Source organism: Schistocerca americana, chromosome 8, assembly GCF_021461395.2.
Source record: "Schistocerca americana isolate TAMUIC-IGC-003095 chromosome 8, iqSchAmer2.1, whole genome shotgun sequence".
In the NCBI taxonomy this organism is placed as follows: Eukaryota; Metazoa; Arthropoda; class Insecta; order Orthoptera; family Acrididae; genus Schistocerca; species Schistocerca americana.
Window position 1 is genome coordinate 154,265,236 of NC_060126.1, and position 27,284 is coordinate 154,292,519.

General features: G+C 44.6%; 1 protein-coding gene across 1 annotated transcript in view; it reads left to right on the forward strand.

Annotated features, from left to right (window-relative positions):
- Positions 1-27,284, forward strand: part of LOC124545273 (amino acid transporter AVT1B) — a 219,807-nt gene that overhangs the window by 101,380 nt on the left and 91,143 nt on the right. Inside the window, exon 2 of the mRNA XM_047124155.1 lies at positions 5,626-5,789. Coding sequence (XP_046980111.1) covers positions 5,636-5,789 — 154 coding nt within the window. The 5' untranslated portion in view covers positions 5,626-5,635. The remainder of the gene's footprint in view (positions 1-5,625; positions 5,790-27,284) is intronic.

Consider the following 27,284-nt stretch of genomic DNA (forward strand, 5'->3'; position numbering starts at 1 on the left):
TCTTTCTCCTCTTTCATTCATTGTCCCAAGCCCATATTCTCCTGTAACCTTTTCTTCTACTCATTCCCCTACAACTGCATTCCAGTCGCCCATGACTATTAGATTTTCGTCCCCCTTTACATACTACATTACCCTTTCAATATCCTCATACACTTTCTCTATCTGTTCATCTTCAGCTTGCGACGTCGGCATGTATACCTGAACTATCGTTGTCGGTGTTGGTCTGCTGTCGATTCTGATTAGAACAACCCGGTCACTGAACTGTTCACAGTAACGCATCCTCTGCCCTACCTTCCCATTCATAACGAATCCTACACCTGTTATACCATTTTCTGCTGCTGTTGATATTACCCGATACTCATCTGACCAGAAATCCTTGTCTTCCTTCCACTTCACTTCACTGACCCCTACTATATCTAGATTGAGCCTTTGCATTTCCCTTTTCAGATTTTCTAGTTTCCCTACCACGTTCAAGCTTCTGACATTCTACGCCCCGACTCCTGGAACGTTATCCTTTCGTTGATTATTCAATCTTATTCTCATGGTAACCTCCCCCGTGGCAGTCCCCTCCCGGAGATCCGAATGGGGGACTATTCCGGAATCATAGGTCAGTAATTGCCATAAATACGGCCTCGTGGTTTGCGAGCGTGAACCAGTGGCCGATAGCGTCCCAGATGTGATTCATCGGGTTCTGGTCAAGCAAATTTGGTGGCCCAGATATCAGCTTGAGATCACTAACACGCTCCCCAAACTACTGTGGCTAGAGTGTTGTTTTGTGAGACAGACATTTACCCCGCTGTAAGATGCCATTGGTGTCAGGGAAGACATCAGGTAGGGAGGGATGCTGGTGGTCTGCAGTAATGTTCATGTTGTACACAGATGACACATTTGACTGCTGCGGCAGGTTCCATGAGTAGGATAACATTGCGGATGTGAGCCAAGATAACAATCTTATGTCTAGGTCATTGATGTGGACTTCTGGTGTTACATATGTGGGCTGATTATATTCAAGGTCAACCGTGCTACCTTCCCTTCCTTCCCCCCTACCTCCCCCGGTATCACTGACAATTGTTGAAGGGTATTAAGAGAAACTGCTGCCTTGCCCACATACTCAGGCAATTGGGTTAGTTATATTCAAGGTCATAGTGTAACTCGGTATCATATGTGGTCTTGTGTGTCAAAAAACTGGTGGGAAACCCTACCGTCCTGCTCTTATCCGTGCACCCCTTACTTCCTGCTTTTATAACTAGAGCACTTGAGTGGTGAGTTCATTCTTGAGCTGTGCATCATATCGGGAGGATCAGCTGTAGCTATTTGTTAATAGCTAATTAATTTTACTGGTATGTCATTCAATGTCTAGGGTGTTGATTTCGTCAATATTATTCGATTTGCGTCATTCAAGGCACCCACAGAGAGCATATCCAGGCAGATGTATAAGTATTCTCATTTCTCAACATTCGTATTTTTCCATATTTTCACAATTTACCTATTTTTCACATTTTTACAAATTTTCGAATTGATCATCAATTTAACAATTTTTACATATTTTTTTCCATGGCATCCATAGTCTGTATGAAGAATATAAGGGTGCAAGAATACACGAGGATATGCCCTTACAGTAATTAATCATTTAAAAACAAATACGCTTTTGCCAAGACTGTAAACAAATACCGTAACAAACTCTTGCTTTACCATTCTTAAATTGTGTATGTTTAAAATGAGCGCACTGTTCGAAATAATGACGTCTCTACTTCACTGCCTGTTGCACAGAATCTCAGTAAATTTTACGATGTCACAGCAAAATTCTGAGGTTTCCTGATTATCCAGGATTGTCAACCAAAGATACGCTTTGTGTATACGAATTAGCACAGCGCTACAAAACATGGAACTGGAGAGGTGAGCAATATCTCCAGCTACTACCAACAAAAAGTAATGTGCCTTTCGGGAATACCACTCTTTGAATACTGATGCATAGGGGGCTTACAGTCCGACTGCGACGTTGAACACTATTCTAGTTAGCAACGCATCAACGGCCAAGAAATTTGTGTTATTTAACTAATATATGTGTAACTGTCTCCAGTCTTGCTGCCCTGGCAGAAAAATTAATGATGTAATCGAGAACTCAGGAAGGACCACATCAACAGCAAACCGGACATGACTTGTCAGCGGAAATACACTATGTGATCAAAAGTATCGTACATCCCCAAAAATATACGTTATTCATATTAGGTGCATTGCGCTGCCACCTACTGCCAAGTACTCCATATCAGTGACCTCAGTAGTCATTAGACATCGTGAGAGAGCAGAATGGGGCGCTTCATGGAACTCACGTACTTCGAACGTAGTCAGGTGATTGGGTGTCACTTGTGTCGTATGTCTCTACGTGAGATTTCCACACCCCTAAACATCCCTAGGTCCCCTGTTTCTGATGTGATAGTGAAGTGGAAACGTGAAGGGACATGTACAGTACAAAAGTGCACAGGCTGACCTCGTCTGTTGACTGACAGAGACCGTCGACAGTTGAAGAGGGTTGTAATGTGTAATAGGCAGACATCTATCCAGACCATCACACAGGAATTCCAAACTGCATCAGGATCCTCTGGAAGTACTTTGACAGGTAGGCCGTAGCGGCTGCTCATAAGCCACACATCACGCTGGTAAATGCCAAACGATGACTCGCTTGGTGTAATGAGCGTAAACACTAGATGATTGAACAGTGAAAAAACGTCGTGTGGAGTGACGAATCACGGTACACAGTGTGGCGATCCGATGGCAGGGTGTGGGTATGGCGAATGCCCGGTGAACTTCATCTGCCAGCGTGTGGTATTATGGTGTGGTCATGTTTTTCGTGGAGGGGGCTAGCACCCCTTGTTGTTTCGCGTGGGATTATCACAGCACAGGCGTACATTGATGTTTTAAGCACCTTCTTCCTTCCCACTGCTGAAGAGCAATTCAGGGATGGTAATTGCATCTTCAGCACGATCGAGCACCTGTTCATAATGCACGGCCTGTGGCGGTTACACAGTAATAACATCCCCGTAATGGACTGGCCTGCACGGAGTCATCACCTGAATCCTATAGAACACCTTTGGGATATTTTGGAACGTCGTCTTCGTGCCAGGCCTCACTGACCGACATCGGTACCTCTCTTTAGTGCAGCGCTCCATGACGAATGGGCTGTCATTCCCCAAGAAACCTTCCAGTACCTGATTGAACGTATGCTTGCAAGAGTGGAAGCTGTCATCAAGGCTAAGCGTGGGCCAACACCATATTGAATTCCAGCATTACAGATGGAGGGCGCCACAGCCACGTGTCCGGATACTTTTCATCACATAATGTATGTGAACAGTTGTGCAGATAAGCGCCAAGCACACCCCACCTTTCCGTCTGGACCAATAGGAATGAAGCTCTCCAACCGTCCTGCTTTCAAAACTAGTGCGAACGCTTGGGCAACCCCGTTTTTAGCCAGACAGCACTTCCAGGTGGAATGATACATAATTACAGTTACGATATTTATACAAATAAAAGTTTTAATGTTATTATTTTGTGACAGTACTATAAGACCACAAATAACTTTGGAAAATAATATGAATAGGAGTGTAGAATTGTGTAAGGTATGTGGGTAAGGTGGGAATTCTCTTGGATGACTTTGAACAACTGCCAGTGAATTCCCATTGTGACAGTACTAAAAGACCAGTAAATAACTATGGAAAATAATATGAATAGGAGTGCAGAACTGCCTAAGGTATGAGGGTAAGGTGGAGATTCCTTTGGATGACCCAATGGAAGGGGAGTGGAGGCTAACTTTGAATGTAGGTAGCCACAGTGTGTAACCTGAGGCAAGATGTTCTCATCAGTGACTTGGAGATAAGATTATTCTCTTGGTTCATACCAACATTGCTATACTACTCCCATGGAAGGCCTGCTATATGAGCCAAACAGCAGCATACTGCCTCCACCACTCTGCGTCCATGACCCAGTGCACGTTTAGAGCAACCTGTTTGCCAGAACGACAGCATGTGATTGATTCAACGAGGCAACATAGTCCCATCCCTATGATCCGATGCCTACTGCACTCGCAGTTGAGGAGGAAGACACAGAGGTTGGCTTCTGTGGAGTCCAATGTTCAACAATATGTGCTTTACAGTGACCTCTGAAACATGCCTGCATCAGAATTGTATTCTTTCATCCGAAGACCAGTATCAGTGGCAAAGCGATTTAGAAACGATTGCTGTATGGTGTGGCAGGTGGCAGTTGACGCTAAATAACGAAAAGTGTGAGGTGATCCACATGAGTTCCAAAAGAAATCCGTTGGAATTCGATTACTCGATAAATAGTACAATTCTCAAGGCTGTCAATTCAACTAAGTACCTGGGTGTTAAAATTACGGACAACTTCAGTTGGAAAGACCACATGGATAATATTGTGGGGAAGGCGAGCCAAAGGTTGCGTTCCTTTGGCAGGACACTTAGAAGATGCAACAAGTCCACTAAAGAGACAGCTTACACTACACTCGTTCGTCCTCTGTTGGAATATTGCTGCGCGGTGTGGGATCCTTACCAGGTGGGATTGACGGAGGACGTCGAAAGGGTGCAAAAAAGGCCAGCTCGTTTTGTATTATCACGTAATAGCGGAGAGAGTGTGGCAGATATGATACGCGAGTTGGGATGGAAGTCATTAAAGCAAAGAGGTTTTTCGTCACGGCGAGATCTATTTACGAAATTTCAGTCACCAACTTTCTCTTCCGAATGCGAAAATATTTTGTTGAGCCCAGCCTACATAGGTAGGAATGATCATCAAAATAAAATAAGAGAAATCAGAGCTCGAACAGAAAGGTTTAGGTGTTCGTTTTTCACGCGCGCTGTTCGTGAGTGGAATGGTAGAGAGATAGTATGATTGTGGTTCGATGAACCCTCTACCAAGCACTTAAATGTGAATTGCAGAGTAGTCATGTAGATGTAGATCTGCCACAGAACACCACATAACCTGCTTTACAGATAAGGCAAGTCTCCGACCTGTATGTTCTGCGATGAGACACCCAGCAGGTAATTTCCTACTTATGGTTTGACCATCCTTCAACCATTTACCATTGAAGCTCGTGACTCTGACATATAATATCCGACGAGATTCGCCATTAGTGGAATGATTGTTACTGGGAGCTGGGATATAACAGTCTTCTCTTTGTCAAAGTCACTGTGGTTGCCCAGTTATGAACCAAATCTTTGGTAGAATAAACGACCATTCATCATTTCTCCGCTTAATCCTTCCTTACCATTCTTCTCTCCGCTTACCTTACCATGTTATCTGGCCTCAGTGCCACCAGACATCATTCAGACTCGTGGTGGGCAGTGGTCAAAATGTTTTGGCTCGTTAGTGTAAATCAAGAAGCTTAGGACTACCTTCGCTTCGATTCCAAAATAAATATACTGTTCACTCTCAGCTCCACGCTGTAATCAAAGCTCCTCGAAGAGCTCAGAGCCATATTGCGATTTAGTCCCTGAGCTCTTTGGCACTCACACCATTTAACAGAGCTCCAACAGGGCTCATCCTAAGTGAGAAATATAACATAGTTTGTAGAGTGGTCCTGGAGCTTGCCTGAACCCACTTGTGATTGTCCTTCCACAGGGGGCAGGGCATGGCGGATCGCATGCCGCTGCTGCGGCCACGGTTCGCCGCAGCGAGTGACGGTGTGGGGGCCCGCCTCACACTGCTCTTGGCCACGCTCAGCATCATAGACCTGCTGGGTGTGCTGCCCATCATCGTGCTGCCGAGGACCATAGCTGAGTGTGGTGAGCCAGCATCTTCCAAGTGTGTGCTCTGAAATCGCACTTGTTTGTCATGGATAGAGAAGCTTCCGATGACATAGTACTGAGTGCCAAAGGACGACAATTGCAAACACACACACACCTATATATATATATACTGACCAACCACAATAACTCGAAAAATAAGCTTCACACGAAAAAAGTGTAGAATCCAAAGTTGATTATTTTCCAGGGGGTATCTGCTGGTGCTAAAATTAGCCCATCACCTTGGGGGTGGGGCAGGAGGCAACTTTAAAATTTCAAATGGGAACCCCCTTTTTTATTGCAGAATCATATTCTACATAATAAGGTACGTATATTTTGTCTTAAACGTTTGTTTTGATTCTTGGTAGTAGGCGCTGTAATTCAAGAAAATCCATGTTCTCAGTTTTGCCTGGAAAATGGTTACGTATAAATAAAAACTGAGTTCACTCATTAGTAGGTAGGATGTTTGGTTAGTTTATTAGCTAGTCAGATGATTTGTTTGATAATTTAAACTTATGTTTCCTCATGACCACGAGACAAACAAAACTTATTCGAATCTGCGGAAAAACTTAATACAGTATTTGGGTCAACATTTATAAAACTCTAATTCCTCTCTCTCAAACCCCACCCTTTTAGCAAATCAAAATTTACGAAGTAAATAAGTATTTTTTATTTATCTGTAACCATTTTCCACGCAGAAATGAGAACATGGATTTTCTTGAATTACAGCACCAACTACCAAGAACCAAAACCAATGCTCAAGACAAAATATATGCAGTTTTTTTTATGTAGAATCTGATTCTGCAATAAAAAATGGGGGTTCCCACTTGAAATTTTAAAGTTGCCTCCCGCCCCACCCCCAGCGGGCTGTGGTGGCGGGCTAGATTTAGCACAAGCAGATGCCCCCTCGAAAATAATCAACTTTGGATTCTACACATTTTTTTGTCTGGAGCTTATTTTTCGAGTTATTCTGGTTTGTCAACTTAAAATTTACGCCCTGTATATAATGAAATAAATCTAACAACACTGATTCGTCAACCTAAAGCTAAAAATAATTAAATGAGAAAAACGGCCATATCTACCTAATTTCAGTTATACACCAGCAAGAAATATTAAACCAGAAACTGCAGGCTCTACATGAGCCTTATAAAGTCAAAGACAACATAAATATTGGTATGATAACCAAAAACGCTAAAATTAAAAAAAAATATGAATACTAAAATAATAGGAACAAAAATGAAATAATAAAGGAAAACAAAGAGTATTAGTAAAATAATAAATGTTGAGTAAAACCAGTAACAAACGTTATCTTGCAATTTAAGTGTAAGAAATTAAATAAGCACCGGCTTGAGAACACTCAGGTTCATAACCCCAGCCTAAAATCAAAAGTAAAATAGGAACCATTGTAGATTTAAAGAAAATATAAAAAGACAATAGCCTTAATCTACACAACAAGCAATATAACGTAACTATTAATAAAAACATGAAAATAAAAGAAATTAGAGTGATAAGAAGATAAATAAACTGAACCTCTAGCAGTAATCTTTAAAGGACAGACACAAGAACTCAATAAAATCAAACTAAAAGAAAAAATCAAAACAATATCTGATTATATTTAAATCAGCATTAAAAATCATAAAAAATGACATAAATATCGAAAAATTAACCATTCATCAACAGTTATTCAATAATAAAAGGGGGAACAATAAAATAGTTGTAAATACACTAACATTAAAAAATCGCAATATCAAAATACAATTAACGTAGCGTAATGAATTTTGAGATTACATTTCTCTACGTGACATATTAAAGTGTTTAACGTTTCAAGACCACAGGTTAATGTAAGATAAGCCATTGCAAATGCCACAAGCTGGTGCGTTAATAACTAGTATAACTGCCAGAACATTGGATGCAAGCATCGAAATGTGTATGCGTTGTGTTGTAGAAGTGTCTCATGTTAGATTATGGGATGGAGCTTCATGCCTCTTGTACTTGGTCGGTTATTGCAGGAATGGTTAATGCTATTTGTGGATGACACTGGAGTTGTCCAGTGATGTCCCATACGTGTTGATTGTAGGCATATCTGGTAGTCGAGTAGGACAAGGCAACATGTCGACACTCTGAAGAGCATGTTGGGCTACAACAGCGGTATGTGGGCGACCGTTCTACTGTTGGAAAACACCGCTTGGTTTGCTGTTCATGAATAGCAGCACAACAGGTCGAATCATCTGACTGATGCACAAATTTGCAGTCAGGGGGCGTGGGATAGCCATGAGAGTGCTCGTACTGTCATACAAAATTGCACCCCAGAGAATTATTCCAGGTGTGGGTCCAGTGTGTGTACCATGCAGACAGGATAGCTGAAGGCCCTCATTTGGCTTCCTTCTAACCAACCCGCAGCCATCACTGGCACTGAGGCAGAACCAGCTTTCATCAGAAAACGCAGCAGACATCCACTCTGCTCTCCAATGAGCTCTCGCTTGACACCACTGAAGTTGTAAATGACTGTGGTTTGGATTCAGTGGAATGCATACTACAGGGCATATAGCACAGAGTTGTTCCTGAAGAAACTACTGCTTGAATTGCTGCTGCAGATGCAGTATGATGGACCAAAAATGAAGTGGCAGTGGTTATGCAAGAGAAAAGTAACATTTCTAACACCCAAAAATATGAACCTTCAGACCAGAAAATTTCAAAGGTAAGCAGTTTGGGATATAACGTGAACAAGGGGAAGACATAAATGAAACGATCAGAACTGTCCTAAATGTTTTTGACAGGAAGCTTTTGAAGATGAGATGCTTTGATGCTTTAAGAGATAAAGCCAGTCAAAGAGAAAAAAACATAATGAAGACATAGTGAGCTGAAGAGAGAGAATGATTGGGCACATATTACGACACGAGTCGTCGATGAAAATGGAGTTCAGGAGTTGATGGGAAGGTCAAGAACTGGAGTGGCTGGCTTTTATAGCAGTATGTAAAACAAATTTCGTGTTAAATTCAAACTACACGGAGTTTTAATGTAATTTAGTTCATACGCTGTCCAGTGGAGCAAATCTGACAACCTGTCAAAAACCTGAACAGTCACGTTTTGCAGCGCAGATGCGGCGAGACGTGCAACTGGAGGGTCATTGAGGTTCTGGAACGTACCGACAGAGATATGGAACCATGTCGATTCCAGTGCCATGACAGCTCTGCTAGATTACACGGTTGATCCCACGAATTATTATCGACTGGTTTCAAAACCGGGGACTTTGATCGCCGGAGGAATACGATAAACTCGCCATTTTTCTCTTTCCCAAGTACACTACTGCCCATTGAAATTGCTACACCATGAATATGACGTGCTACAGACGCGAAATTTAACCGACAGGAAGAAGATGCTGTGATATGCAAATGATTAGTTTTTCAGAGCATTCACACAAGGTTGGCACCGGTGGCGACACCTACAACGTACTGACATGAGGAGAGTTTCCAACCGATTTCTCATACACAAACAGCAGTTGACCGGCATTGCCTGGTGAAACGTTGTTGTGATGCCACGTGCAAGGAGGAGAAATGCGTGCCATCACGTTTCCGACTTTGATAAAGGTCGGATTGTAGCCTATCGCGATTGCGGTTTATCGTATCGCGACATTGCCGCTCGCGTTGATCGAGATCCAATGACTGTTAGCAGAGTATGGAATCGGTGGGTTCAGGAGGATTATACGGAACGCCGTGCTGGACCCCAACGGCCTCGTATCACTAGCAGTTGAGATGACAGGCATCTTATCCGCATGGCTGTAACGGATAGTGCAGCCACGTGTCGATCCCTGAGTCAATAGATGGGGACGTTTGCAAGACAACAACCATCTGCACGAACAGTTGGGCGACGTTTGCAGCAGCATGGACGACCAGCTCGGAGACCACGGCTGCGGTTACCCTTGGCGGAGCATCACAGACAGGAGCGCCTGTGATGGTGCACTCAACGACGAACCTGGGTGCACAAATGGGAAAACGTCATTTTTTCGGATGAATCCAGGTTCTATGTACAGCATCATGATGGTCACATCCGTGTTTGGCGACGTCGCGGTGAACGCACATTGGAAGCGTGTATTCGTCATCGCCATACTGGCGTATCACCCGGTGTGACGGTATGGGGGGCTGGTTACACGTCTCGGTCATATCTTGTTCGCATTGACGGCGCTTTGAACAGTGGACGTTACATTTCAGATGTGCCACGACCCGTGGCTCTACACTTCATTCGATCCCTGCGAAACCCTACATTTCAGCAGGATAATGCACGACCGCATGTTGCAGGTCTTGTACGGGCCTTTCTGGATACAGAAAATGTTCGACTGCTGCCCTAGCCAGGACATTCTCCAGATCTCTCACCAATTGAAAACGTCTGGTGAATGGTGGCCGAGCAACTGGCTCGTCACAATACGTTGTCATTACTTTTGATGAACTGTGGTATCGTGTTGAAGCTGCATGGGCTGTTGTACCTGTACACGCCATCCAAGCTCTGTTTGACTCAATGCCCAGGCGTATCAAGGCCGTTGTTACGGCCAGAGGTGGTTGTTCTGGGTACTGATTTCTCAGGATCTATGCACGCAAATTGCGTGAAAATGTAATCACATGTAAGTTCTAGTATAATATATTTGTCCAATGAATACGCGTTTATCATCTGCATTTCTACTTGGTGTAGCAGTTTTAATGGCTAGTAGCGTAAGTACACAGCGTGCTGTGTGACGCGTTGCATTGTCGTGCTGGTAGATGCCATCATGCGGGGAAAATACAAACTGCATGTGGGGATGGTCATTATCTCCAAGGATAGATGCATACTTGTGCTCATTCATTGCGTCTTCGAGAATGACGGGATGACTCAGGGAATGCCACGAAAATATTCCCCAGCCCAATACCTTCACTCCTCCAGCCTGGACCCTTTAGACGATTAGTGAAGAGAGTTCATCTGTTTCGATGGAGCATAAAACTTGAGTCATCTAAAAAGGCCACCTGTCGCCACTCAGTGGACGTGCAGTTGCGGTGCTGGCGTGCGACTGCCAGCCTTCGTCACCGATGAACAGGAGTTAGCATGGGTACATGGAACAGGTACATCCTGCAGTCCCCTAAGTAGCAGCGTTCGCTGAATGGTCGTTGACTGCTGGCAGCCCCTTGGTTCATCTGGGAAGTCAGTTGCCCTACAGTTGCCCGTCTATTCGTCCACAGCTGTCGTTACCCTTGTTATCACAGCTGCCTCGATGCCGCCTTTGGAAAGCGCCATTTTACCATGTACGGTATACTTCAATCGCCAACGCTCTTGCCGCAGTGGTAACAGCGGTTCCCGTCGGATCACCGAATTTAAGCGCTGTCGGGCTGGGCTAGCCCTTGGATGGGTGACCATCTTGTCTGCCGAGCGCTGTTGGCAAGCGGGGTGCACTCAGCCCTTGTGAGGCAAACTGAGGTGCTACTTGATTGAAAAGTAGCGGCTCCGGTCTCGGAAACTGATGTATGGCCGCCAGAGCGGTGTGCTGACCATGTGCCCCTCCATATCCGCATCCAGTGACGCCTGTGGGCTGAGGATGACACAGCAGCTGGTCGGTACGTTTGGGCCTTCATGGCCTATTCGGGAGGAGTTTAAGAGTTTAGCACCCGAACAGTTTACAAACATAGCCGTTTAGGAAATGCCTCCACCCTTGGCCCGAAAGCCTATGAGCAAGCCCTTTTGAATGTCAGATAAATCGCTCCGTTTCCGCGTTACGACAAAGACTACATTATTTTCCGCCTCCCTCAACGCGTTTCATATACCCCCTACTGCTGATGCTGCCATCGGTCGTCTGTGAGTGGATTATTGCACACTGATGTCGAACGTAAGTGGTGGTCACATATCATTTGGTGTGTGATGGATGTTTGCTATACGTTATTATACTAAAATGAAATAAAGAGTCCTAATGGCACCAGGCTTTTGAAGTAGCTAGGTTAGGTAACAACATTCAATGTTCCAGACCATCACGTGTCGGTCTGGCGTCCAGTACATATTGATTATTCTTTCTCATCTGAAAGTTTACTGGGTCGTATTAAGTGCGAAGAGTTTGAGCGACTTTGTTTCGTAACTAAATCGTTTTGCGAGTGGATGCAAAATGAAATCACGGACATGGCAGTTTCTGTCTCATTGTGTAAGATATACGGAAGAAAGGCTATGAGAAGGAATGTTCGAATCGGACACTATCAGTGTACAGTCATTTCACATCGGTGGAACATCCATTGAAATCGAGGGAGGTGGCGCAATGGTTAAAACAGTGGACTCGCATTTTGGAGGACGGCGATTCAGACCCCCGTCTGGGCATTAGTTTCAGTCTTCTGTGATTTCCCTAAACCGCTAACATCAGATTCCAAGAAGATTCTTTAGAAAAGGGCCCAGACGTGTTTTTGCTCCATCCTACTACAAACCTTGTTGTGGCCGGAACGTTAAGCATTATCTTCTTTCTTTCCTTTCCTCCAGTTTGTGTGTGTGTATGTGTGTGGTGAGAGAAAGAGAGAGAGAGAGCGAGCGAGCGAGAGAGAGAGAGAGAGAGAGAGAGAGAGAGAGGGGGGGGGGGGGGGGGGAATGTGGTGAGAACTAGCCGTATAAGATAGCGGGTGGAAGAGGAAATAGGATACAAGTTCTACTCACTCTAGTGCGACAAAAACAATCAATTTACTGCAAAATTTGTGACATTTCTATTGATAGAATAGTAGAAATAAGGTAGACTGTTTTGTAAAAAAAAAAAAAGCTTACACGCTATGTGACCTATTGGCGGGCCGGCCGCTGTGGCCGAGCGCTTCTAGGGGCTTCAGTCTGGAACCGCGCGACCGCTACGGTCGCACGTTCGAATCCTGCCTCAGGCATGGATGTGTGTCATGTCCTTAGGTTAGTTAGGTTTAAGTAGTTCTAAGTTCTAGGGGATTGATGACCTCTGATGTTAAATCCGATAGTGCTCAGAGCCATTTTCACCATTTTGAAACTGTTGGCGTGGGGAAGGGAGGGGGAGGGGGGAGGGTGGGATAGAGGGGCAGGGAGACTGTACAACTAATATCAAATTCGTGGAAGCGGGATGGGTGGAGGAAACCAAGGATTATTTTGTAATAAAATAAAACTTAATACTATTATCACCAAACATACTAATTATACCATTTTTAATAGGTATCTACTATCTACATTTCACTTAACTGAGAGAATATACGTAGTGTGTACTAGGTTTTACCCGCTTTCCAAGCAGAGAAGGCCGCTGAAGGAATCCTATGCAGTGACATTTGATTCGGAGGTAAACTGTTTCGAATCATAGTGTTGGATGAAATTTTCGCCACCAGTATTTGGCCGGTAAAGAGAGGAGAGGTGGTGAAGTAAAGTGTCTAATCACGTCTTTGTGCCAATGTCCTGGATTAAATTCCAAACATCTCGGCATGAAATGCGCGCTTGTGACAGTGTAGATGGTGATCCGTCCGTCGGATGTGGATGCTTACCTCTGCGGCTCTCTTGCTGCTATTCGCGAGGAGTAGGTTACGTGCCGGCACTGGGATTCACCCTCTCTCTCCCTTTCGTCCATAACAACACAAACCCAACACTGCATTGCACAAGCGCTCATGACATTCCTCCAGACGACACACGTACTCACCAGAAACTTGATAACAGGGGTCGGAATACGGCAATGGTAAACCACTCCCATTAGGACCTTGCCTAGAGCGTTGGTGCAGGATTCCTGCCTCCCTACGCTCTTTTTTTTGCAGGGTATGAGACTACTTTCAGTTTTGGATATGAGATTGCACATACATTTTTGCTACCACGCAGGTTCCGTTCATATACAACAGAATACTTTCTAAAGTTACATTTTAGTAGTCTGGTAACGAATCATGTCGACTGGCTCAACTCATTGGCATAATTAGCATGTCTGTCATAAGTAAGCATGCTCGAACAGTAAGATGAGTGGTGTCGCGCAGTTGTTAAGGCATTGGACTCACGACGCGGCTCAAGTAGCCTTTTGGCAAGATCAATGTGTAGTTCTTTTAGTAGATAAGGAATAAGGATAAGGAAGGGAACTTTATTTAATTTCTATAATAATGAGTGAGATCACCCACGACATTTATTTTTTTATAATTATCAATACCTTCGACCCACACTGACACAGATCCCGATTCATATACTTTACGGTGATGCCTGGTCCTGAGAACCAACGGCATCGAAGACAGGTAATACGATTTACTCATATCTCTATTGTAGACCTCTGCAATCTGAAACGTCCGATAAGAGATGACTTCACGACTGTTAAAATTTTGTAGACCTGCAACTTTATCGGCTTTAGGTCCACGTACTAGAGCAACGGTGACCCAGCCATTACCGTGTTGATTGGTATCATTGTTGCCTAGGGTGAAGTTCAGAACTCCACCACAGAAAACTGATGGACCATGGAGGACAACTTGTGCGCTACATAATTCTCGGTTTTAGTAGAAATATTGTCTATTGCTTTATACACTGTCGGACGGTTACCCCTTCTCCTCCTATAATAACGGTTTTAATATATATATATATATATATATATATATATATATATATATATATATATATATATTGTCTATTGCTTTATACACTGTCGGACGGGTACGCCTTCTCTTCCTATAATAACGCGGCATCTCTGCAATTATCAACTGCAATAACGACTGACAGATATGCCGTGTTATTATTGGAGGAGAAGGCGTACCCGTCCGACAGTGTATAAAGCAATAGACAATATTTCTATTAAAACCGAGAATTATGTAGGCGCACAAGTTGTCCTCCATGGTCCATCAGTTCCCTGTGCTGGATTTCTGAACTTTACCCATAGCAGCAATGATACGAATCAGCACGGTAATGGCTGGGTCACCGTTGCTCTAGTACGTGGATCTGAAGTCGATGAAGTTGCAGGTGTAGAAAATTTTAACAGCCGTGACGTCATCGCTTATCGGACATTTGATATTGCAGAGGTCTACAATAGAAATATATGGATAAATCCTATTACCTATCTTCGATGCCGTTGGTTCTCGGGACCAGGAATCACCGTAAAGTAAATGAATCGGGATCTGTGTCAGCCTTTTTCAGTTTTTAGTGGTTTTCCCAGACTGTTTAATCGAAAACTGAGACTATTCCTTTGTAGAGATCGCAGGTGGCTTGCGTCCGCATTTTTCTACTCTGTTCGTAATAATGTCACTGTCGAATGGGCGTTGAGCGCTAATTTTGTTCTGCAGCTCTAACCACACGTCTTTCTCTTTGAATTACGTCAGTAGCACATTTGTAGAAGTGCAGCAGCAGTGCACATCAAGCGGTAACGCTCTCGTTGCAACATTGAAAGGAGACAAACAAACGCCGTGGCCCGTAAGCTACGTCAAGCGAGCGCCGACCGGGGTGTAGTGACCTCCCTCGATGGTTTGGCAGTCTTCTGGCTTCACTTGTTATGCAAGACCCGCACGGCGCGTGCACTCGGAGTTTCATGTCAGACAGCTCATGCCCATGTTTCTCATCCGCGCCAAACGGAAATGGTAGGCGAAATCATTCGTCTCTACACTCTTCCCTGTCAGTCAGATCCAGGTTATAAAATAAAAACAGACCTGATTCATTTCTTACTTTTCAAGCTTCTGTTTAGTCCGCAGCTCGTGGTCGTATGGTAGCGTTCTCGCTTCCTGCGCCCGGGTTCCCGGGTTAGATTCCCGGCGGTGTCAGGGATTTTCTCTGCCTCGTGATGACTGGGTGTTGTGTGATGTCCTTAGGTTAGTTAGGTTTAAGTAGTTCTAAGTTCTAGGGGACTGACGCCATAAATGTTAAGTCCCATAGTGGTCAGAGCCATTTGAACCAATCAAGCTTCTGTTTTATTTCTCTCGCCTCTACGTTACCGATATTTCTGTCACGTTTACTAATAACAGAACTGTAAAACGGTTGTGTCTGTCTGTCTGTCTGTCTGTTTGGTTAATCTCCAGAACTACGAGACTGAAAACCAAGGAATTTTCACAACAAACTTAATCATAGCTTGGGGCAACATATAGCCTTTGCTTCATCAGAATCAGATCACGAAATAAACTATATTGCAACTTAAAGTTTTATTTAAAACGGTCTTGTCTGTCTATTTGTTTGAACACGCCAATCACTAGAGCTACTACACTCATGCTCATAAATTAAGGAAAACTGCAGAATGTGGTGCCACACAACATGGCACTACACAAAACTGGCGCTAATAGCATAGGCACATAGGGAACAAACACGACACAGATCTGTAAGTCCACGGTATTTCTGATAAGTTGAGCAAACCGACCCGAAGCACATGTGCTACAAAGCACCAGTGTTTCCTGCGCATGTACCCCGACATCAATATGGGATATAATCATCATGCACACATACACAGGCCGCACAACGTGTTGGCATACTCTGGATCAGGTGGTCGAGCAGCTGCTGGGGCACAGCCTCCCATTCTTGCACCAGTGCCTGTCGGAGCTCCTGAAGTGTCGTAGGGGTTTGAAGACGTGCAGCAATACCTCGACCGAGAGCATCCCAGACGTGCTCGATGGGGTTTAAGTCTGGACAACAAGCAGGCTACTCCATTCGCCTGATATCTTCTGTTTCAAGGTACTCCTCCACGATGGCACCCCGGTGGGGCCGTGCGTTATCATCCACCAGGAGTAAGGTGGGATCCACTGCACCCCTGAAAAGGTGGACATACTGGTGCAAAATGACGTCCCGATTCACCTGACGTGTTACAGTTCCTCGGTCAAAGACATGCAGGGGTGTACGTGCACCAATCATAATCCCTCCCCACACCATCAAACAATGATCTCCATATAGGTCCCTTTCAAGAACATTAAGGGGTTGGTATCTGGTTCCTGGTTCACGCCAGATGAAAACCCGGCGAGATGAAAACCTGAACTCGTCCGTGAACGTAACCTGGGACCAATGTTCCAATGACCATGTACTGTATTCTTGACACCAAGCTTTACGGTCTCTCCCGCGACCAGGGGTCAGTGCATTGCACCTTGCAGGTATCCGGCGAATAAACCATGTCTGTTCGGTCGTCTGTAGACTGTGTGTCTGGCGACAAATGTTCCAGTGGCTGCGGTAAGGTACCTGCAGTACTCCGTGACCGTCTGCGGGCACTGATGGTGAGATATCGGTCTTCTTGTGGTGTACGCTGTGGACGTCCCGTACTGTAGCGCTTGGACACGTTTCCTGTCTGCTGGTATCGTTGCCATAATCTTGAGATCACACTTTGTGGCACACGAAGGGCCCGTGCTACGACCTGCAGTGTTTGACCATCCTCCAGTCGCCCTAATATTCTACTCCTCATAACGTCATCAATATGTGTTGTTTAAGCCATTTTCAACACACAGTAACCATTAGGATATCTGAAAACGTCTGCACACTTACTCGCTGCACCTTACTCTGACAAGCACCAACACACCTCTGCGTATGTAGACTGTTGCCAGCGGCATCGTGCGAAGATCACAGGTCATATGCACCGCATTCATTCTCTGTGCTTTCTCAACACCTTGAGATTTTATAGCCTTTTGATTGCTAATACTTCCCTCTGTTGACATAGCTGTGTGCTTGGCAGATAATGTGGTGGCACTGACCGCTGTTTCTACACAGTCTCCTGCTTTACTTTCCCATTTACGTGATCCACTCACAGCTGATGTCGTTGCACTCAGCTGTTCCTGTGTTGTGTCCTGGCATGTTGTTTTGCCGATTTTTCTGTAGGTTCTTCTTCGGAACTCGTATTACCCTTTTCTAATGGTCGTTTCTTGTTGATCCAGTTTCGATGAGAACAGGAAAGACTCTCATTTTCCATCTCTGTTTCGTTTTCTTGTTCTTGAACTGAAATCTCATGGACTCTGTAGCTGTTTTCCTGATCAATAGTTACAGACTGGTTTGTATCGGTTACACCCTCTTGATCGTTGTCTGCATACTTATGCAGTTGTTTTGTTGCTAGTCTGTTATTCAAGGATGGGAATTCCTTTTCACTTAAACTAGGAGAGTGGTCAGTGGATTCCACGTGAGTATTCTCGGTGTTGCCCGTTTCAGTACTTGAAGGAATCAATTCTTGTACCTGCAGTCTCGTGCTGTTGCAGATTATTTCGTCGAATAAACACACTCCCTAGGCAATTTTCTCGAAGATGTATTGGTTCATCGCACACTTGACATGGTGGAATTTGTCCACGTATATTATGTGTGCTTTTCTACCTTCTACAAGAATGTGGGTCGGGATGTAGGAAACAGTAAACATTCGCACAGATCTATTCCCGTTGTTGGACCTTGTGTCTCGACCGCTTTCCGAATTCGATATTTTTCACCTGTTCGTAATTATAAAGTGCCTGTATTAAGTCATTATCTAGCTCTGGGGGAAGATTTAGCATCCTAACAGTTTTCAGTACGCCGTTAGTGTTACTAATATCAACGATACTGACAGAATCATCACGATGATGGAATTCAAATTTATCCTAGGTATTTACTAATATTCTATCTAACGTAACAGAACTCACAGAAAACATCAGAAAGTAGTGAGTGAGTCATTTGCAAGCCCTGGCTTGAGTGTTAAATTGAAATGGTGGCAGGTTTGTTTGGGTGGGGAGGGTGAGGTTTCATAAATGAAATTGTTTTCTATTAATTGAGGTGTGTATTTGTATTGTTTCTGTGTTTTTAAAGTGGTTTGTGAATTGTGTAATTGTATTACTGTTGTTTGGTCTCTTTTTGTGTGTTATCTATGTGTCTCAATCCCACATTCATGGGGAAGTTGGCATCTAATACATTTGATTCTTGGTTTTGTTGAACTTACTTTTGTTTTGTAAGTTTTAGTCTCTGTGTATTGGTATTAGTGTTTTTAAGTTGTGCACTATAGATTAGATGATGTTGTCAGTACCACATTTTGATAGTTTTCGCGATTGTTTCGCCATGTGTATTGATGTTGCTTCATGGCTTTTTGTGGTATGGCCTAGGATTTTTGTAGTGGTGTGGGTCTTTCTAGATGAGATATATAGCTCAACTGATGTTTCAATACCAATTACCATTTGGTTGCTTGTATTGTGCATTTTTTGCTTTTTTGAATTATTGTTTGCTCTTGTTTCTATCGTGGCATGTATATTTTATTATTAATGTGATTTTGCAATTGTTATCCTAGATATTTGTTCTTGCTCAAAACCTCTATTTTCCTTCAGTAGTCCCACGAACCATGGACCTTGCCGTTGGTGGGGAGGCTTGCGTGCCTCAGCGATACAGATAGCCGTACCGTAGGTGCAACCACAACGGAGGGGTATCTGTTGAGAGGCCAGACAAACGTGTGGTTCCTGAAGAGGGGCAGCAGCCTTTTCAGTAGTTGCAAGGGCAACAGTCTGGATGATTGACTGATCTGGCCTTGTAACAATAACCAAAACGGCCTTGCTGTGCTGGTACTGCGAACGGCTGAAAGCAAGGGGAAACTACAGCCGTAATTTTTCCCGAGGGCATGCAGCTTTACTGTATGATTACATGATGATGGCGTCCTCTTGGGTAAAATATTCCGGAGGTAAAATAGTCCCCCATTCGGATCTCCGGGCGGGGACTACTCAAGAGGATGTCGTTATCAGGAGAAAGAAAACTGGCGTTCTACGGATCGGAGCGTGGAATGTCAGATCCCTTAATCGGGCAGGTAGGTTAGAAAATTTAAAAAGGGAAATGGATAGGTTGAAGTTAGATATAGTGGGAATTAGTGAAGTTCGGTGGCAGGAGGAACAAGACTTCTGGTCAGGTGACTACAGGGTTATAAACACAAAATTAAATAGGGGTAATGCAGGAGTAGGTTTAATAATGAATAGGAAAATAGGAATGCGGGTAAGCTACTACAAACAGCATAGTGAACGCATTATTGTGGCCAAGAGAGATACGAAGCCCACACCTACTACAGTAGTACAAGTTTATATGCCAACTAGCTCTGCAGATGACGAAGAAATTGAAGAAATGTATGATGAAATAAAAGAAATTATTCAGATTGTGAAGGGAGACGAAAATTTAATAGTCATGGGTGACTGGAATTCGAATGTAGGAAAAGGGAGAGAAGGAAACATAGTAGGTGAATATCGATTGGGGGACAGAAATGAAAGAGGAAGCCGCCTTGTAGAATTTTGCACAGAGCACAACATAATCATAACTAACGCTTGGTTTAAGAATCATGAAAGAAGGTTGTATACATGGAAGAACACTGGAGATACTAAAAGGTATCAGATAGATTATATAATGGTAAGACAGAGATTTAGGAACCAGGTTTTAAATTGTAAGACATTTCCAGGGGCAGATGTGGACTCTGACCACAATCTATTGGTTATGACCTGTAGATTAAAACTGAAGAAACTGCAAGAAGGTGGGAATTTAAGGAGATGGGACCTGGATAAACTAAAAGAACCAGAGGTTGTACAGAGATTCAGGGAGAGCATAAGGGAGCAATTGACAGGAATGGGGGAAATAAATACAGTAGAAGAAGAATGGGTAGCTTTGAGGGATGAAGTAGTGAAGGCAGCAGAGGATCAAGTAGGTAAAAAGACGAGGGCTAGTAGAAATCCTTGGGTAACAGAAGAAATACTGAATTTAATTGATGAAAGGAGAAAATATAAAAATGCAGTAAATGAAGCAGGCAAAAAGGAATACAAACGTCTCAAAAATGAGATCGACAGGAAGTGCAAAATGGCTAAGCAGGGATGGGTAGAGGACAAGTGTAAGGATGTAGAGGCCTATCTCACTAGGGGTAAGATAGATACCGCCTACAGGAAAATTAAAGAGACCTTTGGAGATAAGAGAACGACTTGTATGAATATCAAGAGCTCAGAAGGAAACCCAGTTCTAAGCAAAGAAGGGAAAGCAGAAAGGTGGAAGGAGTATATAGAGGGTCTATACAGGGGCGATGTACTTGAGGACAATATTATGGAAATGGAAGAGGATGTAGATGAAGATGAAATGGGAGATATGATACTGCGTGAAGAGTTTGACAGAACACTGAAAGACCTGAGTCGAAACAAGGCCCCCGGAGTAGACAATGTTCCATTGGAACTACTGACGGCCGTGGGAGAGCCAGTCCTGACAAAACTCTACCATCTGGTGAGCAAGATGTATGAAACAGGCGAAATACCCTCAGACTTCAAGAAGAATATAATAATTCCAATCCCAAAGAAAGCAGGTGTTGACAGATGTGAAAATTACCGAACTATCAGCTTAATAAGTCACAGCTGCAAAATACTAACACGAATTCTTTACAGACGAATGGAAAAACTGGTAGAAGCCAACCTTGGGGAAGATCAGTTTGGATTCCGTAGAAACACTGGAACACGTGAGGCAATACTGACCTTACGACTTATCTTAGAAAAAAGATTAAGGAAAGGCAAACCTACGTTTCTAGCATTTGTAGACTTAGAGAAAGCTTTTGACAATGTTGACTGGAATACTCTCTTTCAAATTCTGAAGGTGGCAGGGGTAAAATACAGGGAGCGAAAGGCTATTTACAATTTGTACAGAAACCAGATGGCAGTTATAAGAGTCGAGGGACATGAAAGGGAAGCAGTGGTTGGGAAGGGAGTAAGACAGGGTTGTAGCCTCTCCCCGATGTTGTTCAATCTGTATATTGAGCAAGCAGTAAAGGAAGCAAAAGAAAAATTAGGAGTAGGTATTAAAATTCATGGAGAAGAAATAAAAACTTTGAGGTTCGCCGATGACATTGTAATTCTGTCGGAGACAGCAAAGGACTTGGAAGAGCAGTTGAATGGAATGGACAGTGTCTTGAAAGGAGGATATAAGATGAACATCAACAAAAGCAAAACAAGGATAATGGAATGTAGTCTAATTAAGTCGGGTGATGCTGAGGGAATTAGATTAGGAAATGAGGCACTTAAAGTAGTAAAGGAGTTTTGCTATTTGGGGAGCAAAATAACTGATGATGGTCGAAGTAGAGAGGATATAAAATGTAGGCTGGCAATGGCAAGGAAAGCGTTTCTGAAGAAGAGAAATTTGTTAACATCCAGTATTGATTTAAGTGTCAGGAAGTCATTTCTGAAAGTATTCGTATGGAGTGTAGCCATGTATGGAAGTGAAACATGGACGATAAATAGTTTGGACAAGAAGAGAATAGAAGCTTTCGAAATGTGGTGCTACAGAAGAATGCTGAAGATTAGATGGGTAGATCACATAACTAATGAGGAAGTATTGAATAGGATTGGGGAGAAGAGAAGTTTGTGGCACAACTTGACCAGAAGAAGGGATCGGTTGGTAGGACATGTTCTGAGGCATCAAGGGATCACCAATTTAGTATTGGAGGGCAGCGTGGAGGGTAAAAATCGTAGAGGGAGACCAAGAGATGAATACACTAAGCAGATTCAGAAGGATGTACGTTGCAGTAGGTACTGGGAGATGAAAAAGCTTGCACAGGATAGAGTAGCATGGAGAGCTGCATCAAACCAGTCTCAGGACTGAAGACCACAACAACAACAACGTAACAGACCTGTGCAATTTAGCAAAAACACAGTGTTTCTCATTATCCATTTGAATAATTTCTGCATCATCACCACAAATACCAAAATTTTCAGGTAGCCAGTTGTGAACTTCCACATGTATTCTTGTCAAAGGCGAACCTCAATTAATTTTTCCTGGTCGAATCCATGGACATTATTTACTGGTACGAAGTGGAACGTACACTTCGGGAACTGTACACAAAGATTGTGAAGACGGTGAACAAGAAATATCACTACTTACTTACAAGTTTGGTAGCTGTAGAAGGAACAAAATATACATCTACCGTTTTGTTAACGTAACCAGTCAGCTACAACACGTAGCGCTGTACAGCACAACGACACCGGGACTCGAACCCGGATGCCCCACTTCTCTAGAACGGTTACCCTAGCCGCCTAGGTCAACCGGACATGCTAATCTGCGAGCAGGGGGTTAATGGGCGCGGGTCGATGCGGTGCAGCTAGCAGGAAGTAGGGAATATGGATTGCCCGGATGGCCAACACGGTAAAGGCAACCGTTTTAGAAAAGCGGAGCATACGGGTCGAGGTCAGGCCTCGCGTAAATGTTCAACTCTCGCCGTTGCAGTGTCTCAACGCCCTATGCGGCTGAAAGTCATTATTTCTATCTTATCTCTTTCCCATCCAGTTTCCTTTCCATTCCTTTCACCCCATATATCCAGGGTTGTACAAACCGCTGTTATAAGTAGCTCTTCGTGCGGCAAAAATGAGTAACTGTAATATAGTTTTTAAAAAAAGATAGTTGCAGTTCGCCTTAGCAGCTAAAATAGTGACAGTGACTCCCTTTCGGTGTGCTCTGTCGTCCGAGCAAAATACAGCCAGGGAAAAAGCACCACAGGCGAAAAGATGCGAGTTGGTGCTAGTGCCATAGAGACACGCCACCATCACACCACGGGCGTCGCTGAGGATGAAGGTATCGACGTCTCCTCGGCCCATTGCCGGTCGAATACAATCCGCTAAAGACCGGAAGACAACGGACAAATCCTACTCGGGAGATGGAAGAGTAGTTTCGCGTATTTGGTTATAGATCATCGTATAGGGCTGACTTCTACGGGGAACGTCATTCAGTGACCTCTTATAAGTGAAGGGACAGTTGTTGTAAATTGCATTTGCTATGTACTGTGTAGTTTACCTGCGATTATTTACGCCTAGCCGTTGAGGGCTGTTTTTTGGTTATACACTCCTGGAAATGGAAAAAAGGACACATTGACACCGGTGTGTCAGACCCACCATACTTGCTCCGGACACTGCGAGAGGGCTGTACAAGCAATGATCACACGCACGGCACAGAGGACACACCAGGAACCGCGGTGTTGGCCGTCGAATGGCGCTAGCTGCGCAGCATTTGTGCACCGCCGCCGTCAGTGTCAGCCAGTTTGCCGTGGCATACGGAGCTCCATCGCAGTCTTTAACACTGGTAGCATGCCGCGACAGCGTGGACGTGAACCGTATGTGCAGTTGACGGACTTTGAGCGAGGGCGTATAGTGGGCATGCGGGAGGCCGGGTGGACGTACCGCCGAATTGCTCAACACGTGGGGCATGAGGTCTCCACAGTACATCGATGTTGTCGCCAGTGGTCGGCGGAAGGTGCACGTGCCCGTCGACCTGGGACCGGACCGCAGCGACGCACGGATGCACGCCAAGACCGTAGGATCCTACGCAGTGCCGTAGGGGACCGCACCGCCACTTCCCAGCAAATTAGGGACACTGTTGCTCCTGGGTTATCGGCGAGGACCATTCGCAACCGTCTCCATGAAGCTGGGCTACGGTCCCGCACACCGTTAGGCCGTCTTCCGCTCACGCCCCAACATTGTGCAGCCCGCCTCCAGTGGTGTCGCGACAGGCGTGAATGGAGGGACGAATGGAGACGTGTCGTCTTCAGCGATGAGAGTCGCTTCTGCCTTGGTGCCAATGATGGTCGTATGCGTGTTTGGCGCCGTGCAGGTGAGCGCCACAATCAGGACTGCATACGACCGAGGCACACAGGGCCAACACCCGGCATCATGGTGTGGGGAGCGATCTCCTACACTGGCCGTACACCACTGGTGATCGTCGAGGGGACACTGAATAGTGCACGGTACATCCAAACCGTCATCGAACCCATCGTTCTACCATTCCTAGACCGGCAAGGGAACTTGCTGTTCCAACAGGACAATGCACGTCCGCATGTATCCCGTGCCACCCAACGTGCTCTAGAAGGTGTAAGTCAACTACCCTGGCCAGCAAGATCTCCGGATCTGTCCCCCATTGAGCATGTTTGGGACTGGATGAAGCGTCGTCTCACGCGGTCTGCACGTCCAGCACGAACGCTGGTCCAACTGAGGCGCCAGGTGGAAATGGCATGGCAAGCCGTTCCACAGGACTACATCCAGCATCTCTACGATCGTCTCCATGGGAGAATAGCAGCCTGCATTGCTGCGAAAGGTGGATATACACTGTACTAGTGCCGACATTGTGCATGCTCTGTTGCCTGTGTCTATGTGCCTGTGGTTCTGTCAGTGTGATCATGTGATGTATCTGACCCCAGGAATGTGTCAATAAAGTTTCCCCTTCCTGGGACAATGAATTCACGGTGTTCTTATTTCAATTTCCAGGAGTGTATTATATGTACTGTTCATTATTCGACAAGCCACAAAGATAAGTAAACCTTTTTAACTTATTTGTGTGACCTCGTTACTAATTTGTTGGAATGTTGTAGACGCTTCGATCTCTTATCCTGTTACCTGACCCTGGCTCATAGCTGTGTAATAGTGATAGGGAGAAATTGTCTTAGCGGTGTACTGCACCAGAAGCCGTTGCACGAACTCACAAACTCGGCCTACCGTAACAGCAGTGGCAACTCGGCCTTCACAGTAGTAGCGGCGAGGCTGTTACAAAACTGGCGACCAGGGCTTACAAAACGGTGCATTCTTGCTGTGCGAAAAATTTCAGGGTAGGTTCCGACGTACTGGATTGGACTATTCCCTCGTAAGTGATGGTCCAGAATTTGCACCAAGTACTCTGCATGAGAAGAAAAGGTTAAAGGTGGAAGAGAGTCTCTGAACAGCACGGTAATAAGTCTTTTATGAGCGCTTGATTGCATTTTAGATGCGTTCAAACCTATGTTTTGCGCTCACTCACATACGGCAAGTAAGTCAGCAGTTATGTGCTGGATAGGTGCACATAGGTTTGTTGGACGTCTACTCAGATACAAACTGAAGGTCGCAGAGTATAGTTTACGCGGGGGAAAAAAATTAAAATATTCAGGAAAACAAGAGGAATGATTAAACAATCTCTACTTGATACCACTTAAAAAAAAAAACCATTATTACTCCATGATACATCTCAGTCAGTTTTGTGTTGGAAAAGGAAGTCGACACCTCATTGGAGAAAAAGAGCTAATAACACACTATGTACCCTTATTTACTTTATTTGGATTTCGCATGTAATTTAGTAATTTTTCTAAGAATTGATCAATTTTGCCCCTCCCCCTTTCGCCCACCAGTCGATGGATCGATGTCACGGTACCTCTATGACTGGTCTCTAGCAACTCAGTTTAGCAAAATGACAGAGGTAGCTCAACTCAGATATCCAAGTAGAAATTATTCAAACACGAGCATTAAGCTATAAAGCGCCGGCTGGAGTGGCCGAGCGGTTCTAGGCGCTAAGGTTCGAATCCTGCCTCGGGCATGGATGTGTGTGATGTCCTTAGGTTAGTTAGTTTTAAGTAGTTCTAAGTTCTAGGGGACTAATGACCTCAGAAGTTAAGTCCCATAGTGCTCAGGGCCATTTTTTAAAGATATAAAGCAACTAAACAGAGAACATCTACAGTTACAAAAGAAGTAGTCACCAAGAACAGTCAGCTCCAGCAAGTGAGCGTGTTATGATACCCCGGGTACTAGGAGTAGATCTTTTTGTGTTACGTTTTTAATAACGTCATGTTTGCGCCAAGTGTGCATTGTGATATTTTTTGCACTGGTTTCATAAAGAGGAATAAGGCTACTAAATAGAAGATATACACTGTGTGATCAAAAGTATCTGGACATCTGGCTGAAAATGACTTACAAGTTCGTGGCGCACTCCATCGGTAATACTGGAATACCATATGGTGTTGGACCACCCTTAGCCTTCATGACAGCTTCCATTTTCGCAGGCATACGTTCAATCAGGTGCTGGAAAGTTTCTTGGGGAATGGCAGCCCATTCTTCACGAAGTGCTGCACTGAGGAGAGATATCGATGTCGGTCGGTGAGGCCTGGCACGAAGTCGGCGTTCCAAAACATCCCAAAGGTGTTCTGTAGAATTCAGGTCAGTACTCTGAGCAGGCCAGTCCATTACAGGGAAGTTATTCTCGTGTAACCACTCCGCCACAGGCAGTGCATTATGAACAGGTGTTCGATCGTGTTGAAAGATGCAATCGCCATCCCCGAATTGCTCTCCTACAGTGGGAAGCCGGAAGGTGCTTAAAACATCAATGTAGGCCTGTGCTGTCACACAGCCACGCAAAACTAGGGCTGCAAGCCTCCTCCATGAAAACCACAATCGCACCATAACACCACCACCTCCGCATTTTATTGTTGGCACTACACACGCTGGCAGATGACGTTCACCGGGCATTCGCCACACCCACACCCTGACATCGGATCGCCACATTGTGTACCGTGATTAGTCACCCCACACAACGTTTTTCCACTGTTCAATCGTCCAATGTTTACGCTCATTACACCAGGCGAGGCGTCGTTTGGCATTTACCGGCGTGATGTGTGGCGTATGAGCAGCCGCTCGACCATGAAATCCAAGTTTAATCACCTCCCACCTAACTGTCATAGTACTTGCAGTGGATCGCCGGACGGAGTGGCCGACCGGTTCTAGGCGCTACGGTCTGGAACCGCGCGACCGCTACGGTCGCAGGTTCGAATTCTGCCTCGGGCATGGATGTGTGTGATGTCCTTAGGTTAGTTAGGTTTAAGTAGTTCCTGAGTTCTAGGGGACTGATGACCTCAAAAGT